General features: G+C 39.3%; 1 protein-coding gene across 2 annotated transcripts in view; it reads left to right on the forward strand.

Moving 5' to 3' along the window:
* BACE2 (beta-secretase 2) overlaps positions 1 to 16,462 on the forward strand; it is a 48,659-nt gene that overhangs the window by 22,279 nt on the left and 9,918 nt on the right. For both annotated transcript variants that reach the window (XM_030469114.1, XM_030469115.1), the window contains exons 2-6: positions 1,576 to 1,664; positions 6,788 to 7,004; positions 8,608 to 8,736; positions 9,900 to 10,034; positions 13,048 to 13,149. In XM_030469114.1, the coding sequence (XP_030324974.1) occupies positions 1,576 to 1,664; positions 6,788 to 7,004; positions 8,608 to 8,736; positions 9,900 to 10,034; positions 13,048 to 13,149 (672 nt within the window). The remainder of the gene's footprint in view (positions 1 to 1,575; positions 1,665 to 6,787; positions 7,005 to 8,607; positions 8,737 to 9,899; positions 10,035 to 13,047; positions 13,150 to 16,462) is intronic.

The following is a 16,462-nucleotide window of genomic DNA, read 5'->3' on the forward strand; positions in this document are numbered from 1 at the left end:
GTTTTGTGTTTATGTTTTAACTCCAGAGCTCCTCAGTCCTGTACTATATTCATTAAGTAAAACAAAGATGACTCTCCTCCCTGCCCCTCCATGTGCAAACCAAGATGTTTCTGAACGTGGAGTCACACTTTTTTTGTTTATACTCAGTCTTAGACTTATTAAAGAAGGATTTGGCATATCCAGATGCTTTATCCTCCTATGTCTTTACTCTTCCTTCTGAGCTCAGCCCTGTTTCTTGACTTCCTTTGTCAGCACTTTGTTTCTCCTATTGTTCTCTCATACCCTTCCCATGTCCATGCATTGCTTATCTGGTCTTAAGGAGTGATGAGGATTATCAAAGTGGCTAACTCAAGCTGGCTTTAAATCACAGGCAACCCAGTCCTTATTTCTCACACTAGAGGAAAATTCTTATTTCCTCAATATTTTTCCTGAGGACCAGTTGTCCTCTGCTGTTTAGGGCATAATTTCACAATCATTTTAAAACAGTCTGAGACTACACTATCACCAAAAGAAGCCTGTTTCTAGTATCTGCTCCTACCATCTCTTTTCGGGTAGCTGTTTGATATGGCAGATTGCTTTTTTGTTGTTGTTTTTTTGTGTTTGGGTTGGTTTTTTTAAGGTAACTGTAGGTGTAGAGCCTGATCTGCTTATTTGCATCACAGCCACAGAGGTATGAGTGTTTATGCCAAGAAGACATGGGACATGGGAATCCTCTAGCCAAGAGAAGGGAAGAAGTATGACCTCTGCTTTTGGTAGCAGTACAGTCTCTGACTGACTGAAATCATCATTTAATGACACTATATTTGATGTAGTTTCAACGCCTCATTAGAAGAGGTGATCTTACATCTGGATGCTCTCTCCCGTGCTGTTACCTTCTGCTTTGTGCTAGCACAAGCTGTAGTGCAGTTGTGGTAAACCAGCCTGCTAACCTGAGCCAAATGGGGAAAGGAGGTGTCTTGTTTTGTCCATGTGGTTTCGTTAGGCAATTTTTGGCGTAACTCATCCTCCCAATTAACCAAACAAGTGGCCCACTCTTAAGCCACCTTTGAGTCCACACTTTTCACAATTTTTATAAATCTGCCATTGTCCTATTTAAAGGCGGTGAAGGCTGTGGTAGGTTGCTGCTGGTGGGAATCAGCTGGGAAATGTTCCTGTGCTTTCCAAGTCACGAGGCAGCTTTGTGCTTCTGCTTGTTTCAGCTGAGACTTACACTCAGCCCCTACCTGGAAACCTCATAAGCTCTAAAGCAAACAGTGCTTTAAACAGTGTGCCATTCAGTGTGTGACCCGGATGAGCAAGGGTACTGAGACACATGGGTTGGGCCAAAAAGAAATTTGAGATGATTGTGAGTTCCTCTGCTGGGAGCATGTGAGGTTGTTAGGTTTTCCCCTTTCCAGGAACGCAACTATTTTTATGTATTTCAAGGGCTGTAGCAGTTTATCTTTCTAAAAAGTGACTGTATTTATTTTTCTGGGCAACTTTCATTATAATTTTAAAACTAAAGGTATTTTAGGTAAAAACTTTTTCTATTTAGTTGGATATGAAAAACACCTCTCCTTTCTTCTATTTTGGCAGTTAAATATTCTGGTTGACACTGGGAGCAGTAATTTTGCTGTAGCAGGTGTGCCTGATCCTGATGTCACCTCCTACTTCAATGCCGCGCTGTAAGTACCTGTTCTGCACTTCGTGATGGGTTAGGGTATCTTTTAGATTCTGACTCCTCCGTGCAAAAGAGGATGATAAGACAATTTGTGGGACTTCTGTGACATCCCCTGAGAGTGGGATGTTTGTTGCCTGGATAGGAAGGTTGGCCTTGCCTAATGCAAAGCCTTGCCTGACACATGAACAGTCCCGCTGAACTCTTAGCGCAGCACTGGTTAGAGCTGGAGAAAAAAGAAGGCTACAGGGTAAACATTGTTTGCAAAATCACGCTAATTTTAGCTGATTTCCTATCTGAATAGCCTGGGAAGGAATTAAAAGTTTAAATATACTTTCCTTTTGTTTAAAAACAAAAAATAAAACCCAGTAATTCTATCTGTGATTTGGCATTTTATCCAAAACCAAAATTAGTTAAACAAAAACTAGTTTGTTTAGATTCACCAAGGGCCTCAAATCATTTAGTGATCTGGACAGACCCTGTTGAATCTGGTTGCTTGTAAGATACAACTTGGTGGTTTTGGTGCTTCATGTGTACTAAATTTGCTGTGTTTAGCATGTGCTGACATTAGTCACAGCCAAGCACAGCTATGTCTGTCTGAATCACTCTCCCTCCTTTCCTCCTTACTTTACACCCTTTAGTCTCAATTATTTCAGATAAATTTCTCCCAAACACAGCGTCTATCTTTAGTTGAAGCATGTGGATAAAAATGCTTAGAGGAATAGGAGGCTGGAGAGTATCACTATTCTCATTACCTTTTTATGCGTTTTAACATAGGGGTTGGCACTTTTTTTCCAGTAAAATGCACTGGTAACAGGGGGAAAGCTGATGTTTCCATGCTGCTTACTAAAATCCTCACATAGGTCTTTTCTCACATAGTCAGATGTTAATGGAGAAATTTCACATCTAACTGGTTTGAGACAGGTTTGAAAAGTCCAAGATTTGTACTTGAAACCTGCTTCTGCACTACCGCAGTTTTGCACGCCAGCTATCCCTTTCCATAGGTAATGGCTAGAGGAAACTTAGTTGCAAATAAATAAGCACAAGCCTTCCTTATCCCTCTTCTCTTAAAGTGATGTTATTTTGTATGGAAGGGCAAGGCCTTTCTCATAAGAACCATAAATCATGTGTTCTGAGGTAGACTGTGAAATCACTTGAAGGTTACAGTCTCTTATCAGTGTTCTCAGTGTACACTGCGTTTTGAGAACTTTAAAATAAAGTTAATAATGAAACCTTGAAGTTTATGTTCTGAAGAGTTAAGAGTGCCTTGTAAAATAATTCAAACTCAACTCATGGTAGTCCAGAGAGATTGCAACAACAGTTTCTGGTTTGGGCTGGATTGATGGAGTAGTGCAGTATGCTCGGAATAAAGCGTATCCATTAGGATGCTTGAACCTGGCCACACTTGCTTCTTCCATTTTAAAGACTTAAAGTACATTTAAATAAATGTCATTTTAGGGGCATCCTAGTGCCACTGAAATCGGTTAGACATTTCAAAAATTACATTTGCAAGAATCCTCTGCAGGTCATCTAGTACATAGCCCAGATGAGGCAGGGCTGTCAGATCAGCCATGGCTGGTCCAGCCAAGTCCTTCTAAGCTTTAAGGGTGGAGAATCCATGCTTTCTTTGGGAACCATATTTCAGTACTGTGCCACATTCTCCTGTGGAGAAAGTATTTCCTAATTTCCAACCTGAAGCTCACAAGACATTACTCATGGATGTTGCCCTGTATGTTATTGTCTGGCATTGCAGCGAAAGGTTTGACTGTGTTATCTTTGTAACTTTCTGTCAAGTAGTTTTAAGCTGCTGTGCTATCTCCCCTTAGCCTCTTGTCTGCAAAACTGAAGCCCTGCTCCTCTTAGCTTCTCATCACAGGTCTGGTGTTCATGATCCTCACCCTATGCCAGTCCCTCTTCCCTTTCTCCAAATTCCTGTTGAAGTGGGCTCCCACAGCCAGCCATGGTCTGTTCCAGGTGTGGTTTCAGTAGTGCTGACCAGAGGGTGAGAGACTTCCTTGAATGTGTTGTCCATGGCCTTCTAAATGTGGCCTAATGTAGAGTTTGATGTAAGCACAGGGCCATTATGGTGTTGGCTTTTATTTGGCCTTGTGTCCACCACCACCCCAACTCCTTTTGGGTCCTTTTCAGGTGCTGCCTAGTCCATCGTGATGCCTGGAGTTGTTTCTATCAGCTACAAAAGTTTGTGCTTCTCCTTGTTGAACGCCATGAGGTTTCTGTTGGCTCTGTCTTCCTATTTTTCAAGGTTCCTTTGGATTCAAGCTCTGCCATTCAGCATGTCAACTACTCTGTTTAATGAAATGTCCTGTTCAAATCTGATAAGGGGGCAGTCTGTCCATCATGTACCTTCTTGAAGATGTTAAACGATTTTGCTTTCACTCATGCTTGTCATGAGCCTGATGTTGAGCCCTTTGGGCCCAGTGGCCTAGCCCATCTTCAACACACACAGTGATCTGTTTCTTCAGCCCCACATTATCAGCTTCTGAATAGGAATGATGTGGGTGTCAAAAGCCTGACTGAAGTCTAGAGGTGCTGCAGCCACTGCTTTCTCATCTACATAGCTGCTCATCTTATAGAAGGCAAAGAGAGTGTGGTTGGTTAGGTACGAGATGCCTGTAAAATCCCTTGTTGATGTCCATGATTACCTTCTTGTCCTTCATGTGCTTGGTAACAAATTCCAGGAGGACGGTGTCTGATACTTTTTCTGGCCTGAGGTGAAATTCGGTGGTCTGTAGTTCCTTGGGCCCTTCTGCTCATCTCCTTTTGAGACTGGACTTAATGATAGCCTTTTCCCAGTAGCCAGGCTAGCGTCCTTGGTTCTTATGATTTTACACAGATGGTAGACATGGACCTTGATATCACATCAGCCAGATCTGTAAAATTACCCGAGTGACCTCTTTCCATGTGTAAATGAGACAAGTGACCTATGTGGACCTTTCTTCCATACTATGTGGAACACTTCAACACTAGATAAAGAGGTTTCCTCTTATCTGGTAATCATTCCTGCAGTTTCCCTCTATATTATCGAGAAGTGCTTCCATATCAAAGTCATAAACTGCAAATTGAAGATGAGAGGAAAGGAGGATTAGTAATTTGTTAAGTTAATGAGACTGAGTTATAGACGTGTGCCTATTAGAATATTAATATTGTGCTGGAGAAAAATAATGATGGGTCTGAATTTCCTGATTGCTATGCTCTTAGTTTAATTTTATTCAAATGATCAAAATCTTAGATTAAATGCATGATTGTTTTTTGACTGAAAGTCAGGAGGGTGCATGGGAAAGGCATTACCTTTTTTTCAAAGGATCCAGAGAGTGTGTTGTTCAGGAAGAGTCCTCCTTTAGCAGTTTTACAGCTGGCATGTTAAATGAAGCTGCATGTCATGCAATTTGTGTCATAAAATTCTGTTGTTTCATTACCTGGGTCTTCCTGTACAAGATGAATAGAACTGTTATCATGAACTCTTTTACAAGCTGGGCTTTTGAGTGGTTCTGACAAATCTTTGCTGCGAAAAGTTCCAAGTTTACTGTGATGCCCATGCTGTATAGATAACCATGGTGTAGAAGGTTTTAGGAAATGGCCTAATTTTTCCAAACTGACAAGAAATCACAGCGTGTGTTTCTCATGCTGCTCAAAATACCAAGTAAGTTTTGTTGAGAATGTTACTTATAATAAAACAGGTGTATAAAGGGATTTTTACACTTGAAACTAGATTGTCAGTGATGGCTCTGTAACAGTATATGAAAGAGTAACATACTCAGAGCTGCCAATATTCAGCAACACTAATCAGTTTTATTTCAGTGAGAGTTCTACTGCCTCACCACATGAAATTTCAAGAGTTTATGTTCAATTACATTAAGGTACCAGCAAGCAAAAGTGAGCTGATGCTTTGTGGTATGATTCTGAAAGTTTGGTCATGTACACTGTACAGTTTATGCTTTGAGGTAACCCTGCAAAATAGATAGGACTTCCTGGCTAAAAATCAGTCATTTCTGGTGTGGAATAAGTGGTTTTTTTCTTAAAGTTGTTGGCCCTGAATCACTTACCTTGTGCCATTCATCACTAGAGATCAAAACTTCTGTTCAGATTTTTTTGCCCATTGCTGTTTTCCATCCCTTCTTTGCTGTTGCTGTGTGTGGAGGCATTGAGTTAGTGCTTAAGAAGAAGTGAATGAGTAAGCAGGAAAATCTGAAGTCCTGGTTTGCTGCAGAGTAGCAAGAAAGCATAGAGTTAAGATGGTATTGCATGTGTTTGGTGAGGTCAGTGGTAAGCAGGGCTTTCTGTGTAGTGAATTTGCTGTTGCCATGTTGAGCTTCCTTCAAATGAAGCATGACATAAGAAACAATATTTTGGCAGTGCTCTGTTCTGTGCTAAATTCTAGTTAAAATGAAAAAAATATTTTTTTTTAATGTTTTTGTTATATCTTCTGAACAGAATTCTCCTTCTTTTTCTGGCCATGTGTAACTCCTCCTTGGCGTTTGCTGTCCTGGTCTTGAAGGAACTTTTTTCTTTCCTCCTCCAAGTCACTGAATCATTTGTTAAAAATATCCCAGTCCACTTAGTTCCTGATAGATAGACCAAATGCAGGTTTAGAAAACATGTGCCTCATTGCTGATACTCACAGTAATATTCCAATTTACCCAAAATGGATTTTTTAATAATATTAATGAGGTGTTAGTCTACAGCTGTTCAATTAGCTTGGCATTTCAATTTAAGATTTGAATGCAGAAGTTTTTAATTTCCTAGAGCCACTTAATACATTCCATCCCCAGTTAGAGGGTATTGCTCCTATTCTAATAGACCAGTCTGAGTCGAGGACATGTTGCACTGGTTGCACTTAGATTTATTTTATATCTAAAAAAAAAAAAAATACATTATGAAAATTTGAGTCACTGATGGCTTCAGGATAAAAAAAGGGCCTTGAGATTTATTTTTTATATTACTGCTTTTTACTGCTTTTACAATCCATCCCCTGTCTTCTTTGAGATCATGTGATTGACTTTGCAGACCTCACTGTTTTTCCTCTTTGGGAAAAATTGAGATTGAATATATCCTGTCATCTTGCATTGTAAATTAAAAACTCACACATAAGTGTATCTCTTCCTTACACAGGTCAAGTACATACAAATCTCAAGGGATTGCTGTCACAGTTAAGTACAGTCAAGGGAGCTGGACTGGAGTGCTGGGTACTGATGTCATTACTATCCCAAAAGGAGTAGATGGCAGCTACACCATCAACATTGCTACCATTCTTGAATCGGATAATTTCTTCTTACCAGGGGTTAAATGGCATGGAATACTTGGTCTTGCCTACAGTGCCTTAGCCAAGGTAAATTATCCTTTCCCCAGCTATTGTTTTACGCAATGACAATAAATAGAAATTTGACTCTTAAAATAAAGTGAGCAGATGATCTATAAGAATTAGACTACTCCCTTCCAACAACTCTTTTCTATGGATCCTTTGTATTTGTTCCAGAAAGAATAAATTGGGTTGTGATGGTACCATAATCTCATGTGAGGATTTTGGCTTTTCTGGTGATGAAGGCTCCAGTTCTGGTTACTCTGGAATTAATAAGCTTTTACAGAGTTTGTAGTACCAAAGCATGGGAGTAAAAGCTTCTGGTATGAATGTAGAGGGTGTTTATTAGGGCTCTGATGATGTCCCTCAAGACTTCTCAGTGGGGTGATGAACTTTGCAAAGCCCTTGGCAATTAATCCTAAGACATTCTCCATTTATCAAGTAAAAGTTTGGCATATAAAAGTAAAAGAGGACATATATGGATAATTTCAGAACAAGTATTAGCTACAGTGGTTTCATTAACATAGAACTGAGCACAGCCTGTTCTTGAGAAGGTAGGAAATTCAGGTGGAAGTTTAAATTAAAACCTAAAATTTATACTCTAAAATTTATAACCGTATGCTCTAAAACTGAAAATGTGATTGGAATACTACATAGTCGTAGTTTTCAACCTGCACTGAAATTCATGAACTGAGGTATATGCTGTTAGAACAAAGTTATTAGATCCTCCCTGCCAACTCTGGAATAAAAATGCTTTATTCAAGAGTTGTGTGATCGTTGTGTTGCCTTCTGCTTGTATTTGCTGTCATACACTGTCAGCAGACAGAGAAGAGCTGCTTCTCAAACTCTGGTTTGGGCAAATACTGTATTCAGGGCACTTATTTCTCCCTTCTTCCAAAGACTTCAGTGTCATCGGCTTCTGAGGCTGCTCTGTGTTCTGTGTAGTAAGAGCACTTGGCACCTTGCGAGCTCACCGAGGTCTGTGCATGTCAGGGGAGGTACCTGCACAGAAATCTCAGTTACAATGAAATTGTAGGACTTTGATAAAGGCACAGACAAGCATGACATGCAGTGTAGGAAATAACCTCTTGCCCAGTAATCAGCTGACGTGAGTGTGCTTGGATGTGAAGTTATATAAAAGAAAAAAGAGGGAATTAGGGTCACTGAATTCAGATTTCATAACAATTAAACCATGCGTAAAAACTGACAGTCCTCACTTTAAAATTCTGCTTTTTCACTGTGGAAAGTTGGGAAGGCTAAGATACATTTGACTGTTCCAATAACCCAAAGCCTTTTCCAAGCATAAAGCATCAGTGAGAGTTTCTGTCTGAAATTGAAATTAGTATTTGAGTTTGAAAATTGCTGTTGAAAAATGCTCTTAGGCTTTAGGTATTTAAATGGCAGTGGTCAAGAGTAAAAATGTTTTTAAAAACAATAGAAACAGAGAAATGATAGATGCTGGGGTTTTATTGGCTTGTTATATCTAGAATTTTCATCACCTTGTTGTCAGAAATTCAATTTACTTGTGAAAAGTGGTCTTGTTTGAATGATGTGCTCCTATCTGCAAAGAAACTTTTTAATGAATACTTTTGCAATTCTGGTTTTTTTTGTTCTGTTTTTCAACACCTTCAAGCCATCAAGTTCTGTGGAGACGTTCTTTGATTCTCTTGTGAGACAAGCAAAGATCCCCAACGTTTTCTCCTTGCAAATGTGTGGTGCTGGACTGCCTGTTTCTGGAAGTGGTACCAACGGAGGTAGTCTTGTGGGTATCTGTCAATCTGAGAGGGAAGATGTATCTTTGTTAATCTCGCTCCCTCTTTTCTATGACTTTCCTAATTCTTCCAAATTTAGTGTTTAAACATACTAAATGGATCATAATTCTCAAGAGTCTATTTTTATTCACCATTCTTTTTTACTCTCTCAATTTTGAGTAAACTTCTGCATTTAAAGTTTAATTTTAGTAAAGAAAAACATGAATGTTGCAGTGGTTCCTCAGGGCAGATTCTCACTTACTCAGCTGCTAAGATTGTTCAAAATTGCCAAAATGCTACAGTAATTTTTTTTTACATATTATGTGAAAAGGGGGAGAGGAACCGAGCCCCTTTCCTTTTTTTTTTTTTTTTAGGCAACATACCAAAGGAAATAATCTGGTATATGTAATATGAATACCAGATCTTCCCCTTGTAGTTACTCTTGGAAGTCTTTCCATCAGTTTTAGTGGGACCAAGAATTGGTCTTTATTTAGGATCATGAGTTTGAATGACTGCCCTGAATTATGATAAAATACGCATATCAGCACAGAAGTTGATCACAAAACATTATTTGGCTGTAAATTCACAAACTGCAAATGTTAACATGCTTAAGATAGAGAAATCCCAAGAGAGAACTCACTTATGTGAGCACAGCTCAAAATCTGTTGGTCCAGAATACTCCCAGTCAGCTTCAACATAAGTCTTCATGGAAGGTAATAGTGATAGCAATGATGGGGTGGTCATATTCCATTTTGGATGTGTGTAAGAAAAATTAAATATTCTTAAGCAGTAGCAAGACTATTCTGATCTAATAAAGTGCAATACTCTGACCCATTTTTATACATTGCCTAGATTAAATCTCTGAAGATACTGTTTTGATTTTAAGCAGTGGAGCTTTCATAAGAGAATCAGGGGGAGCTTGTAGATGAAGATGCTGGTAATTTGCCTCAATATGGGAATTCTCTTTGACTGAAGCACCATCTATTTAATGTCTAGATGTTTCATACTGCTTTATTATTGACCAAGAACTTGTCAAGAAAATCCTTACAAATTATGCCAAAAGAAAAATTTTTATGCCCTGTGTATAATAGTTAAACATTCCCCCTTTTTCCTATGCTTGCCCCAAAACAGATGAGTTTTTTGAGTGTGTGAATTTCTTTCTCCTTTCCCTTAGGTTCTGGGTGGAATTGAGCCAAGTCTGTACACGGGTGATATTTGGTACACACCACTCAAAGAGGAGTGGTACTACCAGGTTGAAATTCTCAAACTGGAGGTTGGTGGACAGAACCTTGAATTGGACTGCAGAGAGGTATTTGTAGTAATACGTTTCTGTGTATATAAAACACAAGTTTGGTTAAGAAAAACACTTAGTTGATCAGTTTTGTCTTTGCAAGCAGATGTATACTGCAGTTTCCTTATAAGAATTTAGACTGCATGTCAAGCTCGAGAAAAATGAATGAGCCATGTGAAAAGAAGTGTGTACCTCAAGCATATTAAAATTTCTTCAAAGGGAACATCACAGTCATAGGGAGTATTCTCAGGAAATTAGGGACTAGGCTAAAATTGTTAAGTAAGCAGTCAGTCCACTGTAATAAGGCTGCTGTAGCTTGGAAAGGCTCAGCTTCTTGACTAGTTTCAGTTGTAATGAAGGTGTCTAAAGACTGACAGTGCATTGATGCAAGGAGGAACACTTTAAAAAACTACAATTTATGGTTTTCTGACACATAGTAAAATCAAACCAAAGGGTTTAAGGCAATTCTGGTCAAACATAGAAAAAGAAAGATTTTGGACTGGCATTGAAAAAGGAAGGTTTTAGTGATGTCTAAATTAGCTATTGCAATGGGCAGGTGTCATCCTGGAATGCTTCTCAAAGCATTTCATCCTGTTCCGCAGAGAAATTCTTACTGATGCTTGTTGCTTTTCAAGATTTGATTTTATTTCTATAATTTTCATGCCCTGTTTTCATTAGACATTTTAATTTTATCTTATACTTGTTCTCTTAGTTGGAAATCGTTAAGACATGGTAATTCTAAGGTTTTTATCATTTGTACAAATGAAGTGGAATTAATTATTAAAACCTTGCATGTGCATAAATTTTACATTTTCATACAAAATATGGAAATCATATTGCTATATAAAATATTTTACATTAGTCATACCATCTTTCAACTTATTAAGCAAAACAAGGTCTATTTAAATGCCTCTCTCTAACACTGTTAGGAATGCAAAGCTGCTGGTCCTCCAACATAAATGTTTGTGTTTGCTTTTCTTTCTGACCTTACAAAAGGCAACATGTTTTTGAAGAGGAGCCCTTGTATAAATAGTATAGTAGATGCTGTTTCCAGAAAACAACTCGCTTAACCTAGCAGTGTTACAAAAGTTTCCTGTTATTGTGGCTCTTTTCCAAGCCAGGGCTTCTTTTCACGTGGTACATATTAGCATAACATGAGAGTTGGTGTTACAGAAGGCATGATTCCTTTCTTGATCAAGGGAGATCTTCCTGCAAAAATTTAGAGGAAGAAGAGTAAATGAGAGGTAGTATGATTAACTTTTGGCTACTTAGGGGCTTGCAGATGATGCATAATTCATTGTAGAGGCTGATAAACTGTGTGCCCTCTCTCCTCTTAGTTGTTTTCTAGGAAATGGAACATTTTTTTGAACCATAACCAGAGACTACTCCTTTCCTTGCAAGGAAAAAGCAATCCCCTGGCTTCAGTGCTGGGAATCTGTCCAGTGTTACACTGCAGCTGTGGCCTTGAGCCTGGCAGACCAGGGCTGAGAGAAATACTGGGCTGCCAGCAGTGCAGATATTAACAGTGCAGTGTTAGATATTAGCCAGGAAGACTAAGAAGGCAGAAGTTACTGACCACTGCAATTACACTGTACACAGCATGAGAATCCAGATGGTTTTTTTCCCTGCCTGATCGATCCTGCTGCTCCAGACATTTGGCATGGCTTTATCCTAGTCATCAACCCTCTTGGCTGTGCCTCCTGCCTATTTTTTCCCCCAAGAGTGGCTTTCCAGGATGCTGGCTATTGTGTATTTCTGATAAAAACTTGTTAAAACTGAGTCCACAATGCCTTGGTATTTCTTTCTACTCTTTATAAGTATTTCTGACTGTCTGATAAACGATTTCCTGTTTGCTTTCCTTTCAGCTCTGCTTGGCAGCCTATAGCATGTCTTTTTTCAGAAGAAAAAAAAAAATTAAGAGTTAACTATTTTACTTTTTGTTTTTATCACTGTGCTAGAGATATCCCATGTGACTTGATAACATCAGAACCAATGTATTTTAAATTCACTTGCTGTTTGGCCTCTTCCTAAAAGTTTTGCTGTGTATTATCTTTTGTCCTATGGTTATGCCATAAACATGTCACTGTTCAGTTATATTGATCCTGCTGCCTAAATTAGTAAGAAATGTAGTTTGTGGAAACAGCTGCCACTGCTACTTACCTTTTGTTCCTTTCCCACAATTAATCTTAGTTTTCAAGGACTTTATGAAAACAATATTTAAGAATGCTTATTCTTTGTTCAGAATGCTTATTCTGTGTATGAAGTTTGCCAAAATCTCTTAATCTGAGGGTTGGGGTTTTAATAATGAAAATAAATGCTTGATTGAGTTTTTTAGCACAGGTTTTGGGTCAGCAAGAATGAAAATTCAGGTTTCTTTGTACTTGTTTTTGTCTGTGTTTTAGTGATTTTCAGCAACCGTGGTGGTGGCATTTGGCATTTATTCTCTTGAGCCAGTACCAACCGTGCCATGTAATGAGGTCTAATGTTCCCTGACTACTTTTAAATGAGATACACCAGTCATTAGAAGTAGGCTATTGTACTGTGTTTAAACTCAGTTTTCAACTGTGTTTAAACTCAGTTTTCCCGAGTCGTTTTCATAACAGAAGAGACCTTGATCCAGAGCTTGGACATACATGTAAGCTACATCAGTGTGCTTAGCATCTCTCTGTACTGACCATGAGAGTGCCTTAACACAAAGCATTTTGGAGGTAAAGTGGATTAGCTCACACCTCTGAGAGGGGCTGGGCTTTGCTTCTTTTCACAGGGGTGTAGCCATTTGCACCAGCACTGGTGACACAGTAATTTCCTGAGTGGTGCAGATAAACTCACTCTTGTATCTAGTCTAACCTTATCTTGTTTTGCTCTCAGACTTCATTTGAATTAAAGCTGTCAGAGCAAGCTACAGACAAGTATGACAAGCAGGTTGGAAAAGACATCTATCAAAAACTAACAGTTTTCTTACTGTTATGAAACAGTGGAATAAGCATTACATTAACTACAGTAACTTCTCTCCTTTTTCCCTCCTCATTAGTATAATGCTGATAAAGCAATAGTAGACAGTGGGACTACTCTTCTCCGTCTGCCCCAGAAAGTCTTCACTGCTGTTGTGCAAGCGATAGCTCGCACATCCCTGGTAAGCTAATGTCTTTAAATTTGCTTGAAATGTTAAATTCCTGTTAAATGATCACATGATTTTTGAATGGAGTGTCATCTTTGCTATGTCTCTTGTAAGTCACAGGGGAGCAGAATCTTTCCTGGTCTACTGCTGTTAAAAGTGGAAATAGAAAAGGGACAGGAAGAGATGAAAAGGGAAAGGGAGGACGTAAAAGGGGGGTCACAGTACAGGCAAGAAATGCATGTATGGAAGTGCATCAGAAATAGTGCAGAGATGGAAGATTTTGTTCTAAGCATTTCAGAAATATGCACATAATCCTTGTTGCTCTGATTCAAAGTATTAACAAATTAAAAATCAGTCGTTCAAAACCAAGTGTTTATAAAGTAGAAGAACGTGCTATGGCAAGCAGTTCCTTTCCAAGTATAATGCTTATTATTGTATAGAATGGAAGCCATTCACTAGGATTATTCATATCAATAAAGCTGCATTTGACCTTCATTATTGAATTATTTATATTTAAAAGCTTCTCTGGAAGTAGGGTGGGCTTTAGAAGTAGGGCATGAGGATGGTGGATTTCTCTGAGCTAAGAGTAACTGAATCAGCATTTTATGGTTAAATTCATAAATTTATGTTTGATACAACGAACAGTGCCAAGAAGATTAAAGATGATGAGCAAATCCTATGTATTTCAATGTGAACAATTGTAATATTTTTGTCATGGATTCACAATCAGAGAGCCATAGTCATTGCAAATCACAGGAAATACAGTAACAGGGCACTTGGCCAGATGCCCAAAAGACAGAGTTTTTACCTGTATTCTGATAATTCAAGATTGAGATCCTTTTCCTATCTGATTTGAGAGCAGAGATCTGGCATGAAGTGGTCTTCCCTGCTTGCAAGTGTCCACTATCTGAAATAAATGAACTAGTTATCTTCTGTAGCTCAGCTTCCCTGATTGAAAAGTTTTACTTTTTGCAAAGCACTTAAGTATCGACTGGAACAATTTCAGTTGATGGGGGGGAACTGAAAGAACCCAAGAACTCTTGCAATGGCCCCTTGGCTCCTATGAAGTGGGTCACAGCAGTCCAAACTCCTCTCTGCTGCTGGTCAGGACATTAGAACTTGGGCCTTCCACATGACAAGTAAATAGTCAGACAATTGATCTATAAAGGATTAGAGGAGAACCACTCGCTCCCTCCGCTTTATGCATTTTTAATAGGAAGAGCAAATCCCATTAACTAACTTCTATTTTAGGGTTTGTTTCCAATCTCAAGGACCTTCTTGCTATACCCTTTTCCCTCCACACACACCAAAAGCTACTTATACAGCTCTAAACAAAGGAGATAGGCTATTAAAGAGGAAAGTGGTTACAAGATGTAAGGACCAGATTCCAGCCATGTAGGAGAGATGTCAGGAAATTAGTATTTTCAGCAATTGTACCATGGCAGCACAACCACACTCCTAGAGCTCTGTGCTTTTGGCAGGCTATTTATCACTGAAACATGAAATCCTCTGCTGTTGCCAGGCATACTCTGACCAGAGGTGAAACAGGTTAACAAGTTCCTGCTCCTAGCAGCTTTTTAGGAGCTTCCCAGCAAGATGTCATTGCCCCAGGAGGTATACTGAAATAACTGCATGGGAAGCATTCTTTTTTTCTGCTCAATTAAAAAAAAGGACTGTGACCTTTATGATCTTTAGTGGTGGTGATTGTTTTTCAGATGTTACTTACTTGGACTGAAGTCTTTTAGGGAGCAGTTGTAGGTGCTGCTGGATGTTGGCAGTCTGAATGGTGGTGGTTTGGGCAGATGAACAGAGGGGTGGCAGCTACTACACCTCACTGAGCTGAAGTCAGAACAGCATGTCTACTCACAGCATTAATATAATGCTAAGTTAATAAATAGAAGTTGATGGGGGGGCCCAAATAAACCCAAAATCTTTATTTTAATGTTTGTTTTAAAATCCTTCCCGATGCATCTCTTCAGCATACAGAAGTAAAGCAAAGAAATCCAGTGTGTTAGCCAATCTTTCTGGGAAGTGAAAAGTAGGCACTCAAAATAGAGAACTTCATAGACTTGGTCTGTCTAGTCTAGGTGCTATCTTGCAGTTTTTTTCAGATGACAAGTTCTGCCTTCCAAGAGAAAATGGAAAGGGAGGAGAGCTATGTTTTTCAGCAGCTCTGGACTGGGACATAGCTGTGAAGGGCAGTGTTCTGTCCTGTGCCAGGAGCTGTACTTCAGCATGCAGTCAGAGTTAAGGGCAAAAGCAGTCTGTTTGTGTTGGTAAGTCTCATTCTGTGCTTACATGAGTCTATGCTTGTTGGCCCTGGAACAGAGATGAACACCAGGAAGCATTAAGTCTCTCTGCAGCCCTAAGAAATACTTCATTGGCAGGTGTGTGGGTGTGTGTGAATATTTGTCACCCGTGAAATGCCATATAACTAATGTATGAGCTAACTAATCGATATCACAGATAAATACCAAGGAGGAGAGTAGAGAGACTGGATTCCATCTTTTCCTTCTCCCAGATGGGAGGTTTTGAAGGTGCAGCATCAGAACAGGACACTGCCTTGGATATTGCTTCACATAAGAGCCAGTGCAAAGCACTGCATGCAAATAAGGAAGGGTTTTCCTCCGATCAGGTATCAGATCAGCTTTGTGTGCTCAATGTTAGACAAGCATCAACATTAGGCAAGATATTTGTCTTAGCCAAACAAGCTATGTAAGAGTTTGCTTTTTGCTTAGCTAATGCTATGGATGTATTAAGAAATACTTTTAACCTTTTTTTCAAAAGCATGCCAAGTTGTACTGTTGTGGGAGGCAGGGCAGTGAAAGAAGCAGAGGGATGTTTCTTTCCACTGACTAGTAGATCTTGACTCCCTCATATACTAGGAGATTTTGGCTTAAACCTTGACTTTGAAACCCTAAAATTCACAGAATCACAGGACCGCCTTGATTGGAAAAGACCTTCAAGATCATTGAGTCCAACTCTTAACCTAACACTGCCAAGCCCACCACTAAACCATGTCCCCAAGCACCACATCTATACATCTTTTAAATACCTCCAGGCATGGTGACTCCACCACTGCCCTGGACAGCCTATTCCGATGCCTGATAACCCTTTCTGTGAAGAAATTCTTCCTAACATCCATTCTAAACCTTCCCTGGTGCAACTTGAGGCCAGCTTGTGGTTGAGTAGGTTCTTATTCTTGAGGATGAATAAGAAGCTGTAGGTATGTAAGGAAGATTTATGTGGTCTATATTCTGGTTTGTGTTTTGTTAAAAAAAGGTCTGCTGCTTCAAAATGTTAGCATTTGGTTAGGGCTGCTCAGAGA

The sequence above is a fragment of the Calypte anna genome, chromosome 1 (genome assembly GCF_003957555.1).
Source record: "Calypte anna isolate BGI_N300 chromosome 1, bCalAnn1_v1.p, whole genome shotgun sequence".
Lineage (NCBI taxonomy): Eukaryota > Metazoa > Chordata > Aves > Apodiformes > Trochilidae > Calypte > Calypte anna.